Source organism: Felis catus, chromosome A1 (genome assembly GCF_018350175.1).
Source record: "Felis catus isolate Fca126 chromosome A1, F.catus_Fca126_mat1.0, whole genome shotgun sequence".
NCBI lineage: Eukaryota > Metazoa > Chordata > Mammalia > Carnivora > Felidae > Felis > Felis catus.
This window is the reverse complement of record NC_058368.1, coordinates 234,293,484-234,315,326: the sequence shown is the minus strand read 5'-3', so window position 1 is coordinate 234,315,326 and position 21,843 is coordinate 234,293,484. Positions and strand designations below refer to the sequence as shown.

Below are 21,843 nucleotides of genomic sequence, written 5' to 3'. Positions count from 1 at the left end.
GGGGGGTCCAGTGCGACAGGCGGTCTTTCCCTCCTGTTACAGGGAAAGAGGCGAAGCCCCTCACAGAGGCAACCCCAGTGTCACCGTCTGGACGCTGCCTCTTCCTGCAGGCCCAGGGACCCTGGTCCTTCAGTTGTTCCCTTTCCTCTGCCACAGCAGAACGTGAAAAACAACAGCAGCTTCCACACTGTCTCCCCACCCCCCCACCCCTCACCCCCCACCCCCCTGCTTCTCCAGCCTCTGCATTTCCTTGTTCCCTTCACCCTGCTCTCCGTGGCCCTCTGCTCCTGTCCTCCCGACTCATGAGCTGCACACACACACCCCACTTGGTCCTCTCTGGGTGCCTCGGGTGTTGTTTCCGGGTTCTTCCTGGCTCACTGCCACATCCCTCCTCTCCGCCTCCTCGCCCCCCACCCTGCACCTGTCACAGGGCAAGCCGGGCCATGGGAAATCATTTGAAGGAATACACTCATTGTTCCCTGACCTCCTCTTTGGGGATTGTTCATGCAAGTGTCCCTACCTCATCCCTGCAGAACCATAACCCGGGATGTGGCTCCTGGTGGGGGGTGGGGCATGTCTTAATAAGCCCCTCACATAATGAATTCTCAGGCCCCTAAAGTTTGAGGATGACGGGCCCAGAGCCTTCCAAGTGGCAAGAGGATTAAGCTTTTCTTCCTACTATGTGAAATTGGCTATGTGAAATCTTTAAAGGTATATTAACTAACCAATATTTTCTCTCTCTCTCCCTCTTTTTTTTTTTTGGAATTTACAGAAATATTCATTGCTGCCTTACTTGATTTTAGTATTGAAACAGTTCCTCCTGCAGAGGGACCTGAATGAAGTTTTTACAGGTGGAATTAGCTCATACAGCCTAATTTTAATGGCCATTAGCTTTCTACAGGTGAGTGTGTGTGTGTTCTCCCTAGAGACCTTGACACTGAGACTTTGTAGGAGTAGATGCTTCCGTGATGTTCCAGAGTCCCTGCTCCACATGCTCCCACGGTCCTTGCTGCCCTTTACTCCTATGTTCCCGTCCAGGAGAAATGAACCTCTGATTGTCAAGACAAAATTATTTTGATGAATGCTTCTTTCATTTCTCTCCTTTATAGGTTATTTTTTTAATTGATTGAGCTGCTACAGGGAGGGCGGGCTTGTCTGGTCAGAGCAGTCAGGCGTGCACCAGTCTGAACTGGAGCGCTCCGTACATGTGGATGCTCTCGTGCCTCGATAGACCGTAAAAAGCTGGTTTTCTTGGTTACTAACTGTGGCTTATTAAAAATTTGTCGCAGAAAAAGATTGGGTACCATATACAATTGAAAAAGTTGCTGAAGAGAGAGTCTTTTCTCTCAGATTGACAAGACACAAATACTTGGTCTTGAATTTTACCTTGCCCTTGTTTTGTTGAGGACCGTGGAGCAGCCTGTCAGTAGAAAACCTCCCCGTGTTCAATGCTGGGACGTTGATAAACTGTGCTTACACTTGTTACCATGTAAGACAGTTTCTAGGTGAATGGAAACCTTGATGACCCCGTTTACATTTTCTTGAAGGATTCTCTGTTCGTCACACAAACCTTGCGTGTGTATTTTAGCTGTGCCGGGCTACTCCTCCGTGTTTACTGTTGATTTTTGTACTTGTGATCGTGCTTGGGATTTTATATCCAAGGTTTGGCCCCTTTTTCTCCTTATTGTTCATACTGCTGGCTCAAGGCATGGTCACACCGCCTTTCATTAGTCTGACTCCTCTGACTCCGGGGCACGTCTCTGCCGGAGATGCGTTAAGAAGAGCGAGACTGGGATTCCACACCTGTTTTCTTACAGTTTGCTCCCAGCGCTTTGCCTCCACTTTGGCCTCCGTGATGCTGCCCTTGGACCCGTTCTTCCCATTATTTTGAACTAAGTACAACCTACTGTTCTGATTCCCTCCCGTTTTCCTGATTGGAGCTATTTCAGTCGCCTGTCGTCATGGCCACTGCCTGTTTTTATGGTGCCGGGCACTGAGCTCGGTGCCTCCTGGCACATTCCCCACGGGGTCCCGGGCGCAGTCCTGTGACCCCGCAGAAGGCCACACGCGGTGTGCGTGGGATTGCCACTGGCCTCGTGCCCCCTGCTGCCCGGTGCATCGTGCCGCGAGCCTGGGCCCCTAGCAGCGTCTGAGCCCATTTCGCGGCCCACCGAGGTGAGAGCCCCAACCTTGCACTGGGTGGCGCTCAGGTACTTGGTTTTGACTGAGGGCAAGCAGGAAGGAAGAGAAGCACGAATGCTGCCCTTGTGCCGTTGGCACGTGCACACCCTCCGTTCTTGTGAGCCCCGGAAACACCTGTCGGTGCCAGGAGCTGTCTCTCCTCAGGGGCCTGTGTGAGTTTTCAGGAACTGTGGCTTTCACCCGGACGTGGCCGTCGTTCTCCAGGCCTGCCCCGGCCGGCGTGACGCCCCACGTGTCCCGCGGTGGCGCCCCACGTGTCCCGTGGTGGCGCCATGAGCACACGTGCCCGCTGAGCCCTCGCAGCCTGGCCAGCAAGGCCGACGGAGTTTTCAGTTAATCTGTTTTAATTAGTTTAACTATGAATGGCCACACGTGGCTTGTGGCTGTCACTGTGGGCAGCGCAGGCCTGCCTCCCGAGCCTCTTAAACCAGGAGGGTATCGAGAGGCTGCGTCCTAGGTTCAGAATAAGTCCGTCACCCGCTTACAGAAAATGGGGCACCAAACTGAGGCTGGCACTAATCCGTGTGACGAGCAGGGATGTGAATTTGGTGTAAATGTTATGACACAGTACTAATCACCTGTACACAGTTAAAATTAATCTCACATTCTGGTTGCATGTCACGCTGTGACACTCTCTGGTCTGATACTGCCCCCTATGGGTTGTATTTTGGAATAACGGAATTAAGGTTGGATGGAGTCTGTAACGTTGCATTCACCGGCCAGAGGACTCTACGTTGTGGAGAAGACAGTCTGCGTATTTATCGGTATTTGCTAATCTGTGGCTAATCACATGTCTGCGTTAGTAGGAAGATGCTCTGTGGGTCACGAATTTCGGAGAATTAAACTGTAATAAAAAAACAGAGATGAGAAGGTTTTATTTCTTCTGAACTCTCTCTGTTGACGAAGGCTCTCCAGGCTCGGTTAGGGCCTCCCCTCTGCTGCTCGGAGCGTCCTCACAGAACTGGTGAGAGCAGGTGCCCCAGAGGGCATTGCCTTGGAGAGACCTGTAGGTCTCCTGATTTCATGCCGTCTATTTAGAAAGTGACTTGAATCCAAATTGTGGATATATTGCTTTTACAGTTGCATCCAAGAATTGATGCCCGGAGAGCTGATGAAAACCTTGGAATGCTTCTTGTAGAATTTTTTGAACTCTACGGAAGAAATTTTAATTACTTGAAAACTGGTATTAGAATAAAAGAAGGAGGTGCCTATATCGCCAAAGAAGAGATCATGAAAGCCATGACCAGTGGGTACAGACCATCGATGCTGTGCATTGAGGACCCTCTGCTGCCAGGTAAGGGCACCTTGCTCCGAGTTAGCTGGTATCTCCAGTGCACGCCGTGGCCGTGGCCGGGGCGGGGCAGGGCCGGGAGGGGGCGTGTCTACAGTCCCTGCAGCCAAGGGCAGTGCACTGGGTTCCAGGCGGGTTCCTACTGTGCTAACAGTTAAGCGGGATACCTTCAGAACTCTTTCGTTTAATGCTTCTAGTTCTTACAACGTCGGAGTTTTGTTTCCATTCCTTGATTAACCAGAAAAATGTAGAAAGTGAAAATTAAGAAAAGTGTATTTTTTCTGATTAGTAAAGTATAACATATCCACATATCCATCGTAGACCATTCACTTCTGAGAAGCAGGTCACACAGAAAATGAAAGTGTGCCACAATCCCCTTCCGTTTCGGCGTGTTATCTCTCCAGGTTTTTCCTACACGGATATTAACATTTATTATTGTAATCTTACTAATTAAGTGGCCCCCATGATGCACACAGCTTTACAACTCGTCGTTCTAGTTAACAGCGCATCCCAGGCCCCTTTCCTCTGTGCGTAGGCGTGTTCTCCTACAAGGATTGCCGCGCAGACGGTCCTGAGGCGGCCTCCTCTTTCTCCACTTTTATTCCCACGAGCGGATTTGATGGCGCTCATGTCCCCGTTAGTGTAGGGACAGTCTTCTTAATCTTTGCTGGTCTAACAGAACCACGTAGTATAAATTTTCATTGAGTTTAGATTTCTTTTTTTTTTTTTTTTTTTTTTACATTTATTTATTTTTTGAGAGACATAGAGCACAAGTTGGGGAGGGGCAGAGAGAGAAGGAGACACAGAATCCGAAGCAGGCTCCAGGCTCCGAGCCGTCAACACAGAGCGTGACGCGGGGCTCAGACTCATGAACCGTGAGATCGTGACCTGAGCCGAAATCGGACACCCACCCGACTGAGCCACCCACGTGCTCCGAATTTAGATTTCTTTCGTGGTTTAGTGAGGTTGACCCAATTTTTATCTATCGATTCCACAAATGTTTATTGAGCGTCTATTAGGTGAGACACTGTTCTTACTGTTGGTGATAAAATCAGTGACGCACAGGTGACAGAGAAGGGGGGGGGCGGGATGTCAGCTCCAGGGACACTGCCCTTCACCCTGAGTGGTTCTGGGAGATCCTGCGCGAGTGTTAGGGAAGCTTTCCTTGTCATCACGCTGTCCTTTATTTCTCCCCAGCTTGTCTCTCACATCTGTGTTTGGCGTTTCTTGTCCAGTTACTGTATATTTTTTAGTGTCCTCAAGTGTAACAGTTTTTTTGTTTTGTTTCGGGGCTGCTGGAGTGTGGAATTTACTTAACAGCCTCTTGAAAGGAAATGCGCTGACTGTTCTGTCGTTCATAAATGACGTGACTTAAGGCCGTGCTTTTTCTGTAGTGATTCCCCAGCAGTGTAGGAACACATTTCACGTCTGTCTGTGTCTGATCAGTTAAGTTGGAGGTATTTCCAGTGTCTTCACTATCTGCTTAAATGTACTTAAAAGAGGAAAGCCCACGTTATCACTGGATTGTATTACCAAATCTGGAAAAGGAAAAATCCCAATACTTAGAATGTCTCCTAAAAAAGCCCTGCTTGCTTGGATTGTGAAGGATGCTGATTAAAATTCAAAACTGTCCTGTGACAAAAGTTCCTCGACTGTGGCTCACTTGGTGACTTCCCTGTTGGCTCCATGCGCCCCGCGCCCGGCTGGTCCTCACCGTGGGAGAGTCTGGGCCTGCGGCCTTCCGCCCCGAAGGGCGGGCTTCCCCGCGGGTCCCGGCAGTGCTAACGGGATTGCTGTGTCTCGGGCCAGCCGCCCGCCTCGTGCACGCCTGGCCAGCACCACCGTGGTCGGTCACAGTCGCTGCCTTGACTCTCTGGTGTCTTTGCCACCTGGGGAGCTGCCTGACTTTTTCACGGACTGTCACTCTGTCTCTGAATGACATCGCACAGAGGTAGACCCGGATCGTAGCCCGCGAACGTCAGGAGATGGCGCCAGTGACGGGCAGCGTGTTGGCAGGCGCCTGGCTCGGCCTTCCTGGTGCGTCCGGAAGTGGGGAGGGCCCGCTGCAGAGTGACTCACGGGAGAAGACGGGAAACATCTGGATCAAGGGCCGGATGTTGGGCAGGGTTTGACAGCTGCCTCTCTCTTTCAGGAAATGATGTGGGCCGCAGTTCCTATGGGGCCATGCAGGTGAAGCAGGTGTTTGACTATGCCTACATTGTTCTCAGTCATGCCGTGTCGCCCCTCGCGAGGTCCTATCCAAACAGAGACTCGGAAAGGTAACGCAAGTCCCCTGTCGCTGTCCTGGGCTCGCGGCCCCTGCGGTGTGGCGGCCACACACCTTGGCCTCTGCGGAGCCGGCCCCGCCTGCCCCGCCTGCCTCTGTCATTGCTTCCGTGAAGTTACTGGCAGATGTGCCCCCGCCGTGTAGCCCAGGAAGACGCTGATGAGGAAGGCCGGGCGGGAGTTCAGGGTGGCTCGGCACCGAAACTTTCTTGTTTGGGGACTTGGCGGTTTCTTCAGGGCGTTTGATTTTGGGGAAGTGATTTCTGGCTTTTTAAAACTTGGGAACGTGATGCATTCCCTTGAGGCTGTCTTCAAAATGCACATACTGAGTTCTGAGTGAGTGCGTCTGGGCCTCTGGGCGCACAGGCCCCAGCCCTCCTCCCTGTGCGTGCTCGTTCTTGAGTCTCCATTTCAGAGGACTCTTACGGGTTGTGAGACGTGCCTGCGGCATGGCTGGGGGGGGGCGGACGGAGTGAGGGGGCGGTGGGAAGGAAGAACAATGAGGTGGTGGCCAGTGCTCGTGGAAACTGTGCCGGACGGGGAGTTTGAGGCCCGGCACTACCGGTGATCGGCTTGTCGAGGGTTTCGAGCCTCATTATTCCGCGCACGGTGCTCTCCGGCAGGGCTTTCGGCCCGGTGCTGGGTGCTGGGAGTCTCGGCCCTGGCTGCCTCCGCAGGGGATAACGCCATGTCCGACCTTCGTGAGTGCTGGGCGGGGCGGGGGGGCACTCCCCTGCTTAGACACCTCCTGGAAACCGTCTTTTGTAGGTAGCTGTAGGCCCCGGGACGTCTGTATAAGCGAGCCCACCATTTCTATGCTATGATCTCAAAGCACATCTGGGCTCAAGCATCAGAATTCATATATACTTTGTAAACTTATTTTAGCTTTCTTCCTACTATCTTTCACTTAGCAAAGGGATACGTTGTTAAAAATAGAGAATAGCCGGTCGGAAGGGCTTGTGGGCTCATAGTAGCTGCCGCCCTCCGCTGACCACCCCCTGCCGTGTCCTCCTACAGCACTCTGGGAAGAATCATCAAGGTCACTCAGGAGGTGATCGACTACCGGAGGTGGATCAAGGAGAAGTGGGGCGGGAAGGCTCCCCCCGCGCCCGAGCCTGGTGAGACTTCCCTGCTCGGCGTCTGTCACTTGCGCACTTTGGCACCTCGTGTGGCAGTGCCTCTCAGTCCCTCCGTGGTAACTGTCAGACTAAGAAAGTGCCTCGTCTTCTGTAATGTAAGAGTTTGCAGCCATGAGATTTAGGCCCCTGGACATACGACGTGTGCCACACGTGGACTTGTAGCGTCTCTTCTAGTAACTGCATTAAAAATGTGAAAAGAAACAGGTGAAACTCATTTTCACGTATTTTATTCAACTTCTGTTCAACACGCGACGTGTATAAAACATTTTTGAGAGATTTTACTGCTCGGCCCGTGAGACCCCGCGTGCACACCGCACGCTCCTCAGACATGGGCTGTGTGTTCAGATTTCGTAAGGTTTACAGCCAGAAACTGTTCCCATAGCCACCTTGTTCTAAGCACAGTTGAAGGTGTCCCAGTGCTGAAACACACAGCTTTAAAAACTAAGAAAATTGAATAAAATTAGGAATTGAATTGGTCGGTCTCGTTTGCACCAGGTCCGGGCCCCAGTGGCACCTGTGGCCCCCCCCCGCCCCCCCCGCCCCCCCCCCCCCCCCCCCCCGTCCTCTCAGTGAGGTCACTCAGGCCTGTCTCCCCCGCAGACGACAGAATTAAGATAAAGGAGCGAATCAGCGCGTGTGACGGGGACCAGCCGCAGCGCCGGGACCCGGAGTCCGCCTACAGCCAGCGCCTGACCCTGTCTCTGCCCAGCCCCCAGCTGCTCTCGTCCGGCTCCTCCACCTCCTCCGTGTCCTCGCTGTCGGGAAGCGACATTGTGAGTGCGCCGGCCGGGAGACGTCTCTGGCTGGCCTTTGAACTCTAGCAGCCCGGGGGTCCTCTCCCCTCCGTGCGTGTGTGGGTGGGGGGCACCCCAAGACCGCACCGACGGGTCCCCGCTCTGCCACGGGCCTCTGCCGACAGTCGGGGACCCCGGTCTCCGCGGGCCCCAGGAGCCAGCGTGCTGTCCACACGTCGCTAGGGCGGACGCCCTCGAGTGGCTTTTTAAAGGCCGTCTGGAGACGAAACGTTGACGCGAGGGGTCTCCTGTGCGGCTCGAATGCCGTTCCGTCCGGAGACGACTGGCGGCCCCGTTGGGCAGCCTCGGGCTCCTGTGGCGGGGGGCCAGTGGGCACGTGGGCTCCCGACCTTCGCGTGGGCGCGCCCGTCTTCAGCTCCCCGCCGTTGTTCCTGCTTACAGGATTCCGACACGCCGCCCTGCGTGACGCCCAGTGTCTACCAGTTCAGCCTGCAGGCGCCCACCCCCCTGCTGGCCAGCCTGCCCACCGCCTTGCCGATGACGAGCGGCAAAGCCCAGCCCGCCACCTCCAGGACGCTGGTCGTGACAACTAACACTCAGGTACGTGGCCGGCCGGCGCCCGTCCTGGGGGCGGGCCCTGAGACCGGCCGATGCTGTTGAGGCATAAACGACTCCTGAAGTCTGCGGCAGGCACGTTTCTGCCTCGCAGGAAACCCTCGTCTTTCGCGGATTGGTGGGCTGTGACTTGGGTCGTTCTGCGGGAGAGCGCGTCCCCGAGGCCCACTCTGGGCAGGCGTGCACTGGGGGGACAGCTGGCCTCCCACCCTGACAGGGCTCTTGACGGGGAGCGGGCCGACCGTCTGTCTCAAGACGCCTCTGAGCCCCGCGTGCGACTGTTGTCGTTGGCGGGTCTGGCGCTGCCCCTGGGCAGGGAGGAGCGTGGTCTCGGCGTCCTCTCCCGGTCTCCAAAAACTTCGACTCTCTCATGTCACTCATTAGGCAGTATTTATAGGGCTTTTCCTGTTAGAATATGTTTCCTGTTGTTGTTGTTTTTTAATTTAGACAAAACTAGATGTCTGAAAGGTAATCTCAAAAAACACTAAATCTGGTGGCTCTTCCCAATTACACACAATTGAGTGCGTGTGTGGAGAAACCCAACACGTGGATTTGCCTTTCAAGAAAGGTCATCTCTACAGTGCGGGTTATGAGGTGAGCGTAGAGGGACGTGGGCGCAAACGTACGGGCTCATTTCTCTGTGGCTTGGAGCTTTGCCCCGGGAGGGTGTCCTCACAGGACGCGCCCCAGACCGCAGGCCGAGGGCAGCGTGCCGCGACACGGGGTGGCGACGGTGGCAGGCGGGAGGGCCCATGCTGAGGCGGCTTCCTGTGCTATGAACGTGGATTCTGGGGGCGCCTGGGGGGCTCAGTCGGTTCAACGTCCGACTTGTGATTGCGGCTCGGGTCGTGATCTCACGGTTCGTGAGTTGGAGCCCCACGTCGGCCTCCACACTGTCCCCGTGGAGCCTGCTTGGGATTCTCCCTCCCTCCCTCTCCCTGGCCCTCCCCTGTTCGTACTCTCTCTCTCGATAAATAAACTTAAAAAAAATTAAAAACAAAATATATCCTGCCACGAACTCTGGGGGTGGTAGTGGCCACGGTCTTCCTGGATCAGTCATCAGGTCTGACCTTGCCTGAGGCCCCCGGTCCCCCAAAGGCCAGTGCGGCCGCTGCGTGGTGGTCCAGCCAATGCCGACCGTGTGATTCTGGCAGGAAGTGCAGGAATGTTTGGGGGATAGGTCGAAGGCCGGGTGCTGGTGCCGTGGTCTGCTCTGTCACTCGTGCTGACAGTGAGTGAGCCTAAAGCTGCGGTCGTTCAGATTTGAAGCCACGGCTTGAGGCCCACTTCGTTTTCTTTCTGAACTTCAGACATTACTTCTAGCAGAGTAACTGAGTAAACCGCTCCTGTCTGCAATATCTTGTGCGTGCGGTCTCCATGGAGGCGTCCCCCGCTCGAGACGAAATGGGCACGTGGAGCTGGGGCATGAGTCTGTCAGACCCACTGGGCTCTTCCCGGTGACGCCAGCTCCTGGGCAGGGCAGAGCGCCCACTGACAAGAGAGAGGGCCCGTGTGCGCTGCAGGCCCCGGTGGGGAGCTTCATTTGGTAGAGCGTAAGGAAGGGCCGCTGCCTGTGTCCGGTGCCCTTGCCGCCCTGCGGCTGCAGGTGTCACAGCCTCGGAGTGCCATCTGGGACACCCCAGCACCTGTCCCAGCAACCTGTTCCAGGCGCTGTCAGGGTGGGGGCTGCGGTCCCCAAGGGCCTGTGGGGCACATGGAGGAACCTAAGATGTGGGCAGTGCCTTTCTCAACGGTCTGAGAGAGTTCCCAGGGGCACCCTGTGCAGAGACAGAAGCAGTCCAGGGGCCGGAGAGGACAGGGAGGGGCCAGCCTTCCCCAGCACCCCTCCACAGGCCAGCCCGCGGCCTCTGAGCCTGTGTTGGGGCGGGGACTGTGCTTCAGCTCTTTCCAGAGATGCGAGGGGTGGTTGTCACTCCGATGACTCGTTTGTTACATTGGTGTTTGGTCTTCCAGGAAGAGCAAAAGCTTTTATGACTTGGCCTCCCGGGCAGACTTCACACTGCAAATGCTGTTTCAGAATGTGAAGTATTCTTGCGGCAAAACAAAGTCTTGTCAGGTGATAGGAAAACACAAACAACGTTCGTGAACCTGTTTGCCAGGCACTGTTCCAAATTAGCGCCCTCCCTTCTCGGGCTCAGCATGACAACTGGGACCGTGACCTCTGTCGGCCTGCTGCCTCGCTGATGTCTCTGCTCCTTCTGTTCCTAGACCAGGTTCACGATACCTCCACCGACCCTCGGGGTGGCCCCTGTCGCTTGCAGACAGGTTGGCGTCGAAGGAGCTCCAGCGTTGAAAGCCGTTCACCACATGTCTTCCCCGGCCATTCCGTCCGCATCTCCCAACCCGCTCTCGAGTCCTCACCTGTATCACAAGGTAGGCCGCCCCCCTTGCTGGTGGTGCCCACCCACGCGGGTCTGTGACAGGCCGGGGCTCCATGCTGTCTCCGCCCGAGACAGGGCTCCACAGAGATGCTCTTTACTGTTTATTTACTCTTATGATTCTTTTAAGTTCGATTATTTTGAGAGACAGAGGGAGAACGAGTGGGGGGGAGGGGCAGAGAGAGAGGGAGACAGAATTTGAGGCAGGCTCCAGGCTCTGAGCTGTCAGCACAGAGTCCAACGTTGGGGCTTGAACTCGTGAACCGCCAGATCATGACCTGCGCTCAAGTTGGATGTTTAACTGCCCCACAGAGACGTTCTTTAAGGTGGAATTGTTTTCTGATAATCCATAACAAAATGCATGTTTGCTTTTGTTTGTAATGAAAGAAAAGTATTAAGATATTTTCAGGTGTAATATAGTTTTAAGCATCTCCCATAATTCTTTGATTGAACCTGTTAGCATAAAACTGAAGTTGGAAAGAAGGTTGAAAGTGGGGAATATTTTGTTTTCATGTTCATTTGTTAATTATATGCCAAATGCTTTGGATTTCAAGAAGCCAGTGGTACAATCCAGAACAAATGCTGGCGTGGCCCAGTGCAAGGTGTGGCCGTGTGATCTCACCCCCCTTCTTTGTGTGTGCGCCCTGGGGTGGAGAGGGGCCGGGGTGCGCTGAGAGGGCCCGCATCTGACCTGGTTTCGCCGGGGTCCCTGCGAATGCTCATGTCCGTTCCCCTGTGGCTTCTCCAGATGCTGCACGTGAGAAACTTGGGTGATGGGAAAACAGGTCATCATCAACTTCGTATGCTCTCAAAGCGCCGGAGTGTTTCCGAGAGCGGGCGTCTGCCCGTGGGAATGAGGGTGCAGTGTCCCCAGGCGAATGTCCCCTGTCTCTGAGGATACGGGGACACTCCCCTCGATGACTCCAGTCAGTTTCTCTGATGCTTATCTGATCGTGTTTTGCCAGTGAATTTTTGATGCTTAAGGTCTGGCTCTTTGGAGCTAGGTCATTAAGTCCTGACTGGTTTTTCTATTTGGGGCCGAGTAATAGACATTCCTTCCTGGATTTACCCATCCTGTCACGAGGGGTGTTCACGGCACCCCACGGGCATCACGCTGCCCTGCTAGAAACAGGGTGAAGGGACGACTTCGAGAAGGGAGGCACCTTCGTGAGCCTTTGCTTTGCTTGGCTTTGCTTCCCACCCCCTGCTGCTTGTTTGCTGCGACACTCCTGACCGCGGGCATGTTTCCTCCGCTCTGCTTTGCGTGGGGTTTCGGGCGTAGGAGCGCCAAGCGCCGGCCACGGCGTGTCCAGCGTCACACCCCCGGGGGCTCGAGCCCCCAGCCTCCTGGGCACAGAGCTCGTGCACGTGTTCCAGAATTTCAGAGCCAAAGCGGAGGAAAAAAACCGAGGGGCCCCTTAGTTCTGTGGACACATAGGACCAGTTGGAAGTGTGGTACTAACATCTTTGGGCGGGAACGTGTATGGTTTGACCCGGGTGGGTCGCCGAGTGGGCGTGGGACTTCCCGCCTCACATGCAGTGGCCGACGTGACCTGGAAGAGGCGACTTTCTCTCAGCTCCTCCACATTTAGTGTCACGGGGACACTGTGCGTGCAGCGGGGACCAGACTGCTGCGTGGCCACCACGGGCAGCCTGTGTGCACCGTCCCCGTGCATGGGCCGGGCCGGGTCTCCAGCTGGGGGCGGGGGGGGGGGGGAGGGGGAGGACGACGTGGCTTGGGGGACGCTCCGCGGCAGCCGGGTGGGGGTCCTCCCGTGGCCGTGGCGCCCGGTGGCTCCGGGGCGGCCTGTGACCCTGCTGTCCCCTCTGTCTCTCCAGCAGCACAGTGGCATGAAACTGTCCATGAAGGGCTCGCACAGCCACGGCCAGGGCGGCACGTACGGCTCCGTGGGCAGTGGAGGCGTGCGGCCCCCCGTGGGCAACCGGGGCCACCACCAGTACAACCGCACCGGCTGGAGGAGGAAAAAACACACACACACGAGGGACAGCCTGCCTGTCAGTCTGAGCAGATAATGGCCCCGACGGCGCCTCCTGGCCCCCGCTCTCCGCAGACTCACGCCGGGCGGCCTTGCGCCCGGCCGGGAACTGAGACCAGCATCCAGCACGCGGGCCGGGCCCCTCGGGGCGCCCGCCGCCGCTCACTCTGCATGTTCCTCGTGTGGTGGTCGCGTCCATCTTCAAGAACAGCTCCCTGTGCTCGTCTGTGAAGCCTTACTCGGCGCGGACGCTGTCCTCCGCCTTCCCGGGCGTCTCCCTCGGCGCCTGGGCGGGCCTGGACGGGGCCTGCAGGACACGACGTCGGCCTCGGCGCTCCTCGGCAGCGGGTCTGGCTCCCTCGTGGCGCGTCTGTCGGAGCCACAGAGGCCGACCCCGGTCTCGTGTCCTCCTCGGCGGGCGGGGCGGGGAGGCCGCCATCGTCTCACTGCCCTCACGCTTCGTGTCCCGTGTCAGAACTGTTTTTCTATGTAAATACTGAAAAGTTATGATTTGTGCAATAACTCAGATATTTTTATTTAATTCATATTTTCACATAAGTTATATTTAAGGGAGGAGGTTTTTTTTAAACAAGCTTAGGTCCTTTCCCGAGTCGCATTTTCTAAGTTGGGTTCATCGTGTCGGCTGGTTGTCTGATGAGCACCGTTACCAACACCGCGAGTGAGGGGCTCGGGGTTTGTTTTCGTGTTTTCCTTTTGGTCAGACGCGGGCGAGGCCTCTCAGCGCCCGGCGGGGGAGCCGAGTGGCCCCGGCGGTTCTCGGAAGCGGCTCGGCCCCCAAGCCCTCTGACCAGCTGCCCGCCGGCCCTGCCCTCCGGCCCGTCTGTTGTCTCGCTCTGACCGCAGAGCTTAACGTTTTGGTTTTTGGTTCTTTTAAAGTAGACAACAAATCCAGCATTTAAAGTGCCAGAACTTTCCAAGGGGAGAAAGGGTTGTCACATTATAAAATCCTAAAAAAAACAAATGTGAACTTTGAGATGCTTCCGTCAGTTTTAGTAACGTGGCCTGTAAGGATGGGTCTGGTGAATATCAGTACGGACAATGGTACCCAGTTTTAGGAATGTGGAGAAAGGAATTATGTTGATTCCGTTGAGGAATCTGTATAGCAGTATGCCTTCGTTCTGTTAAGAGCAAACCTATGAGGAGTCCTTCAGCTGCTCAGTGCACCGTGGGGAGTATTTTTAACGTATCGCAGGAGAGCACAGCCCAGGGGTGGGGCCGGGGGCGGCTGGCGCCCGACTGGAGAAGCCTACAGGCGTAGTACGCGGGCGCAGTCTGCCGCGGCGGCCACTGTCCTTGGCCTTGTTCTCAACAAGAATATGTCCATCCTGCCTAACCCTGAGTTTTCGGAGCACCACAGTTGTCCTGGGTGTTGTTGGCTGCATCTCAGAGGCCGTCTGAGCCCCCAGTTCTAAAATGGGGGTTCCGGCCCTGCTGAACACTACAGGTAGGCTGGTCTTTGAAGTCCACTAGTGGAGAACGTCGAGTCGCGAGACTTACTGCCATGACACCTGATCGATGTGCCGAGTGGGCGCTCTGGAGTGCGGCCTGGTGGTGGGGCCCCAGGGAGGGCGGCTCCGCATTGTTGCGGCCGGCCTCGGACCCAGGACTGGCTCACAGCGCCGTCGAGAGCTGGGGCTGTGGGCTGTCGGGGTGGTGGGGAGGGGGGGGCGGCGTTCCAGAACAGAGTAGCACATGTCTGCAGTTCTTGTTGATCGAAAGTTATCAAAAATATTTAAAGATATTTAAATTGTGAATCTATTGATAAAGAAATATTTATAAAAACTGATACGTAGGCCTGTACTAATCTCCGCACATTAGCAATATTGACTGTAACCCTACATCAAGGAGCCACCTCGGGGCGAGGGCCCCGGGGGTGTGCATTTTAAAGCTCGATTCGTAGACACAGGCGCCACACCCCGTCCCCGTCATGGTGAACCGAATGAATTGGCCTGGCTACCACTGTGGTCACGCGCTACAGGTTGAATAAAACGATATCATGTTTCGATTTTTTTTGTGTGTGGACAACAATGTGGAAGCTAAAATTGACATATTTTTATGTAAAGTTTTTCTATTCTTTGATTTTTAATAAACTTTGGAAACCAGGTGGTGTCTGTGTTTGAACGTTTGCTTTCCTTTCAAGAGGAGGGGGAGCTTCTCTAAGTTCGTATCCCTGAAGTTTCTAAATAGAGCAGCGAAAATTATTTTATCACTGGTTCAGGAAATCGGAATCCAGCTGACGTGCCAGGCTGTGCGCAGAAGAAATGGGGCCGAAAGGCAGTCTGCGCTCGTATTCCACGCCAGCCCGGCGGGTTCAGGAACGCCACTCAAACGACGCTATTTACGTGCCGTTTCTGACAAGGGGATGTGTGATACCACTGCGTACTGGTAAGACTTTCCAGTGAAACGCGTCCGTCTCCGTCTCTCGTAGGTCAAATTATATCACTCAGAAATAACACGTTTGAAACAGCCAAACAGAATGTAACTTAAAATGTGACACATTTAGAACTTACAAGGAAGTATCTAAAAATTGTTACAGAGCAGTGAGTGTCAGCTGCAGCCCCCCCCCCCCCACCGCCCCCCTGCGTGGAGTGCGCGTGCCAGAATCCTCAGCCACAGCCTGGTACAACCCTCACTCATCCGCTCCTCCCTTCCACAGAGGCTTCGAGGGTGCTCCAAGCAGGTGCACCTGAGTTCCAGCAAGGCTGCAGAAACCCCCAGAAAGCAACTGATGAGCTAGATGTCACTGTTGTGGCTGGAGGCAGAGTGACAGGTGTGTCTGCGAATAGGACCGACCAGGAGAGGGCTTGAGCTGGGTTAGGGTTAGGGTTAAGGAGCTGGCGCGTTGGTGGCACCGTAAGAGGCCGGTGGCCGGGAGCAGGTGCAGAAGCGGAGGCTAGAGGGAGGTGAGCCGGGATGGACGGGAAGTGGGAGGACTTCTAAGTCACTGTGGCCGCTCATCGGAGAGCGGGCAGGAGGAGGACGTTGAGGTGGCCCGGGTGAGCAGGGGTGGCCAAGGGCAGCTACGGTCAGGTGGGATGGGACCGGCAAGGCCACCTGATGGACTGGGCAGGGTGGGAGGGCAGTGGCCAGGCACCCCCTGTGGGTTTCTGCCCACGGTTCTCTGAACGGCGCGATCTGCGGGAGCCCCCGGCCTCCGAGAGAAGCCCGCTCAGTTGGTAGGTCACGCCTGTGAGCCCCGGGGCCTCGGGGAGGGGGATGGGGAGACTGCAGTTACCTGAAACGTGAGCACCCCCACCCACCCCAGTTGGGGATACCTGCACCCACTGTCCTGTGACGGCTTCAGGTCGGTCACCTGCAGGTCACGACAGTGACTCCGTCCGCGGGACATCCCACGATTCCAAATTAGCTCCCTTGTGGCCACTGCTCCGTGACCGCCTCTTGGAGTTGCTTGGGGCCTCGTGTCCTCGCTGTCTCTCTCCCAGGTTCCTGGCGTTCCGTGTGCAGCGCGGGAGGTGGGACCTCTGTGATGCAGGCAGACCAGCCCACGTGTGCACGGTTGCCCTCGGAGAGGGAGAGGAGAAGGGTGTGCTGTCGGTATTTGCTAAGTGGCAGAGTCCTGGCCCGTCGTGGGGTAACTTACATGACCAGAGGAGGCTGCCCGAGAAAGGATGAAACACACAGCAGCCCAAACACCCCACAGTTGGGGCTAATTCTTGTCAAGAATGGCTTGAAACTCGGTTTCCTCGCTGTGCTTCCACAGCTCCGTGGGGGTGGGGCAGTTCAGAAGTCATTTGTCACGAGGCACCATGGACAAAGCTGGCGGTTCCACGCACCTTTAGTCTCCCGGCTTCAGTGGGTCCCGGGCAAGGGCCAGCCCACGGCTTACGAGGCCCTGGAGTGAACTGCGGGCAAGATCAATAAACACAACTTGGGTTCTTGCACATGCTGCGCTCTGTCCGTGACCTCTGAACCCGGATATTTGAGGCACTGACAAGTGTTACAGGTCACACGAAGGTTCTCTTGTGGGTCCTTTAAAGTTTTGGTAAGAAGCGGGTGGCTCTCAGATTTCAGTTCTTCCTGCCTGAATCTCCCAAAGTCCCGAGTGTCTCCACGGTGATGGGTGCGGACGGCTGTGGCCAAATGCAAGCCTACTCAGCAGGTGTGTGCTCGGCTCCAGGGGAATCGCGAGAGGGTTGTGAAGACGGAAGGGCTCTGGAGCCCAGCCGGGGCAGCTCTGCCCCAGGTGAGGACACTGAAGCCCGGCCCTGGGAGCGGGGTCTCGGGGCCACAAGGCAGACCTGAGGTGGGACCGAAGTGATGGCACATCCTGACTGTGGCGGCCGGGGGGATGGGGGGCTCTTCACAAGCAGCGCGGCCACCCTTCTGGTCCTCCGGTGAGCTTAGAGCCGCTGCCCGGTTTGGGCAGAAAAACCTCCACTTCCATCATTGAGTCCTGTGAGCTTCCAGACTGTGGCCTGATCCGTGGCTCCCTGCGGACAGCTGGCCCGGACGGTGGAAATTCTCATCACACAGCAGCCAGTGATGAGAGCCGCCCGGCTTGATGTGTTTCGATGGTGAGGCTAAAGCCTCCTGGCTCGTGAAATGTGGAGGTTTGCCGTCGGCCTTGGCCTTCGCGGTCAGCGTTTACGCTTACCGTGCGGGTCCTCGCCAAGGCGGGCTCTGGAAAAGCACGCTCCAAACCCAGCCGGTAGTTGTAGCTCCATCTTGACTCGCCCGGCTTCTGGCAGCTTCTGCCGTCTTCCTCTGTCCCTGGCGCCTCCTCCCCTCCCTCGGCCCTTCTCCCGGTACACGCAGGTGTGGGACACCGGGGCCTCCGGCCAAGGCCACGCAGGTGGGCCTGACGCTGAGAGGAGGCTGATGTCGTGAGCACTTGGTGGGTTGGCGTGGCTGGGGCACTGGGCCTGGACCATTCATGGACGTGAGCTAATGACTTCAGGGCCTGGCACGCCGTCACCACCACCGCCGCCAGGGCGCAGGGGTCCTTCCCACCTCCAGAGGAACAAACCGTCGCACAGAGAGGTTAAGCACCCCATGTGCCGCTTTTTGAGAAACTCAGATGGGCGGGGTCCACAGAGATCAAGGTATAATGAATGGTGCTGAACTCTGTCTGGAGTACAGATCAAAGCAGTTGGGGTGTTCGGGGCAGGCCTCCCTCGCTCTTCGTGTCCTGGATTTTCAGCTCGTTGCAAAGTTTCAGAAGACCCCCGGGATAGGTCTGGTGCCGGGAAGGGGGTCCTGCCTGAGTTTGGGAGGCCCTGACACCCTCGGTCTCCACCTGTGTGTCCCATGTCTCTTGGAGCGCCGAGCGAACGTCGGCTGTCCTCGGGGGCCACCTCGTCCTCCATGATCTCTGTCCACCCTTTCTGGGACGGGCCCCTTCGCCCACGTCACGTGGGTCCCTTCTCCCCCCAGAACCACCTGAAGGGGTCCAGAAGGATTGTTTTTGTCTCTTCTGGTGTTCAGTCCTGGAATCATCACTGGCCAGTTGATCTTCTCTTCCTTTTTGACATCTGCTATATCATGGCAAGAAAGTGGCATTTCCTTTTCAATTTCATCTTCCTAATAGATCACGAGCCTTCTGGAGGCGGGGGGGGGGGGTTGTACGCGCACGTGCGAGCATGTTGCTCCCAGAAGGCGCCACCCAGAAATTGCCTGAGATGCTCACTGGTTTATTATGGGGACGTAGCTTTGCGCAGTGGCAGTATCGTAGCCAATGGGGTTTATCCGAGGCGCGATTATTGCTAATTGAAAACTATTATGGGGACGTGGTCACGCTTCCCTTGCTTCCGTTATTACATACCAAAGAAAGTCTGGAACAGACAGACAGCAAAGCTTTAGTGAGTGAAAAATTTTTTCGCGTTACCAAAAGCAGCAGCAACTAGATTGAGGACTCAAGGTGCTTTTTTTTTTTTCTTTTATGGAAAATTGGAATCCAGATATGAACCAGAATTTTTATTCTAATTTATTTTAATGTTTATTTTTGAGAGAGACAGATAGAGCCTGAGCAGGGGAGGGGCAGAGAGAGAGGGAGACCCAGAATCCGAAGCAGGCTCCAGGCTCCGAGCTGTCAGCACAAGGGGCTCGAACTCACAGACCCTGAGATCGTGACCTGAGCCGAAGTCGGACGCCCAACCGACCGAGCCACTCAGGGGCCCCTGAACCAGGATTTTTAAAATACCAAGTCCTCCTTTTAGCTGTGACCGGAGGGTGGAGTTCGGTGTTCCGATAGCGTGCCTGCCGCCGTCTGCCCTGGACGAGGGAAAGCTGAAGCCAGGAGGGAGCCACGTAACGGCCGACGCTTTGTTTCGGCTGTATCGGGTTCCTGGGTGGGCTGTGTCCGCCGACAGGTGTCCCCCACTGCCCGCTGCTGCCTGCTAGGGGGGCGAGGGGGTGTCAGGTGGGCATCGCGGTCTACCCCCCCCCCTCCTGCCCCCTCCCCACTGCCGCGGCCTCCCAGAAGCTCTGGCTGCTGTCTCCCTGCAGGGAAGAGAGAGGGCGCCCTTGCCTCACTGGTAGGCTCCCTCAGCCCTGCAAACCTCCACACCCCTCCCTCCCTCTCTGGCCACAGGGCTCACTCACTCCTGGCCAGAGGGTCCCCTGAGGGTGGGTGGGTGCTCCCCCCCAAGGTGGGCTGTGAAATAACTTAATATTGGAAAGGAAACCATGTGCTGTGGTGAAAAACAAGTACAGGGAAATCAGGCTGCCACTTTTTTTCTAGAACTGAAAAAAGGAAAAAAGATCTGCAAACTCCTAAGAGTGAGGAATTTCTGAGGACTCCAAATCCACTCTACCACTCAAACCGGCAAACTCCGCCCTGGAGGGCGGTGGGTTTTATGGCCACAGCTTCACAGATTCATTATGCCGCCCTTATATTTATTATAAAAATCTGTAACTGATCTGTTATAAATACTGAAGAAATTACAAGAGTTATGAAGCCGATTCCCTTTTTGCTCCTTGTGCTACTGCTCTTCAAGGCCCTAAAAATGGGGCCTGTGGACTCGGATGTGGCGACCTTGGCGGGGAAGGGCTTCTCTTCCAACTGGAGGAAGGGATCTGGTGAGATTCCCTCAGGTTAGCAGTGCAGTCGTTGACTCACGTCCACAGACGGTTACATCCGGCGAGATCCAGGCACGGGGTCTTGTCCGGGCGGCTGGATTCAGAGGTGCGCAGAAGGAATCTGCCTGCCAGGGCCTCCCGGCGTGACCAGCAGGGACTGGGCTTGGAGCAGCGTGCGGGGAAGCGTTAAGAGACACGCGCGGTCCTTAACCATTCCCAGGGGTCACCTCTAAGCCCCTGTGATGTCCTGCCCGACAAGAGCGTCTCTGTTTATCCAGGGCTCTGGGCCCTGACAGCTGCCAGGCGGGCAACGTGATTCACGGGGGCCGCGGGGCCCACTGCCTCGGTTTGACCTGCAGAGGGGCTGAAGCCTGAGAATTGAGGTCGGCCACGCACAAAATCCCTGGACCCAAGGCTCTGGGTGAGCTTCCCCGGCTGGCAGTGCTCCACGTGTGTGGCCACGCGTCCCTGCTGTGAGAATTCAGGGCCGTCCGCACAGCTCCCCGGAACGGGCCCTTGGAAGCTTGTGCGCCGTCTGTCCTGGGCTCGCCCCTCGAGGCTTTGCTGGTTACGGCCCGTATCCTGCTGCCGTCGTAAACCCCAGTATCTCAGCATTTCCGAGTGCTCTGAGTCTTTCTAGCAAACCACGGAGACCGAGGGGGATTTGAGGACCCCAACAATACTCCGGGGGCTGCTATTCGCAGACGGGGCTTGGGGATGAGGGCAACAGAGGGGATTCAGCACGGAACACGTTCCTGCGTCGCGTTCCTGGTCCCGCTGCTGCTGGGGGGCAGGGCCAGGCTCCAGGGACGGGGAGCGACGGAGGGGACGTGCGGGGTCCCACTGTCCTCAAGAGCCGTCCACGGGCTTCCTTTGTAGTGACGGGCACGCGCACAGGAACTTCCTGGGTGGGGGTCTCTCATTTGCGGTGCTGACAGCAGGTGACCAGGTGGGTGGGGTGCAGTTTGTGGACTCAGAGGTTGGGGTGCACGGCTCTTGCTCCTCATCTTGTGGAGGAAAAACTGGAGAGCAAGGTGGCCTCGTGCCCCCCTCACCTCCCCCTGCCTCACCTCCCCCCGCCTCACCTCTCCCCCACCGTCTCACCTCCCCCCACCCCACCTGGGCCCCATCTCACTTCCCCCAGCTCACCTGACCGCACTTCCCCTGGGCCCCACCTCAGGTCACCACATAGGCCACCCGCTCGGCGGCTGGCCTGAGTCCTGCCCCCAAGATGTTAGGTCAGTTTCCTGGGGCCACTGTAACAAAATATCACAGACCGGGCGGCCTGGACGACAGACCTTCATTGTCTCACGGTTCTGGAGGCCTGAAGTCCACGGTCAAGGGGTCAGTGGGCTATTTCCTTCTAAGACGCCGGGGGAGAATGCATTCCAGGCTACTCCCCTAGTCTCTGAGGGTTTCCTGGCCATCTCTGGCACCCCTTGGCTTGTGGACACATCACCCTGTCTGCCCGCACCTGCACATGGCCTTCTCCCTGTGTGTGCGAGTCTGTGTCCACATTTCTCCTTTTTATAAGGACACCTGTCAGATGAGGGGCCTCCCCTGCTCCAGGGTGACGTCCTATCAGCTAGTTACATCCAAACAGCTCTACTTCCAAATAAGGTCATGGTCCAAGGTACTGGTTAGAGCTTCAGTGGGAGATTTTGGGGGGATTTGGGGGGGCAGGTTCAGGCCCGTAGCAGCTGCCCGTGTCCTCATCCCCCAAGCCTGTGACGTTGCCGGGTGCAGCAAGGGAGATTTTGCAGATGTTGTCAATTAAGGAGCTTAAAATGGGGAGACTGCCTGGGATGACGTGGGTGAGCCCTGACTATAATCACAAGTATCCTACGGGGTGGGGGAGGTAGGGGGAGGTCTGACGACAGAGAAAGAGAAGCCAACGCAGTGATAGAAGCGGAGATCGGAGTGACGTGGCCACAGGCCAAGGAATGACAGCAGCCACGTGCAGCTGGAAGGGTCGAGGGGCAGGTGTGACCTCCGACCCCTCAGAAGGAGCCGGCCCTGCCTCAGCGCTAACCCGCGAACTGAGTTTGGACTTCCGGCCTGCGAAACCGTGTGGGGAAAGATCGGTGTCATTTTGAGCCA

The 21,843-nt window shown here is 56.4% G+C and overlaps 1 protein-coding gene and 1 pseudogene across 2 annotated transcripts in view; both read left to right on the top strand.

Moving 5' to 3' along the window:
- Positions 1 to 14,808, top strand: part of TENT4A (terminal nucleotidyltransferase 4A) — a 46,425-nt gene extending 31,617 nt beyond the window's left edge. The window contains exons 6-13 of one of the 2 annotated variants that reach the window (XM_023239676.2): positions 773 to 901; positions 3,283 to 3,496; positions 5,646 to 5,772; positions 6,797 to 6,897; positions 7,519 to 7,691; positions 8,115 to 8,273; positions 10,518 to 10,682; positions 12,530 to 14,808. In XM_023239676.2, coding sequence (XP_023095444.2) covers positions 773 to 901; positions 3,283 to 3,496; positions 5,646 to 5,772; positions 6,797 to 6,897; positions 7,519 to 7,691; positions 8,115 to 8,273; positions 10,518 to 10,682; positions 12,530 to 12,721 — 1,260 coding nt within the window. In that variant the 3' untranslated portion in view covers positions 12,722 to 14,808. Of the gene's footprint in view, positions 1 to 772; positions 902 to 3,282; positions 3,497 to 5,645; positions 5,773 to 6,796; positions 6,898 to 7,518; positions 7,692 to 8,114; positions 8,274 to 10,517; positions 10,683 to 12,526 lie in introns of both variants that reach the window. The other variant, XM_023239675.2, reaches the window with a different exon arrangement.
- A 3,563-nt stretch (positions 14,809 to 18,371) lies between these two features.
- LOC111556702 lies at positions 18,372 to 18,557 on the top strand (annotated as a pseudogene).
- Positions 18,558 to 21,843: the final 3,286 nt, after the last annotated feature.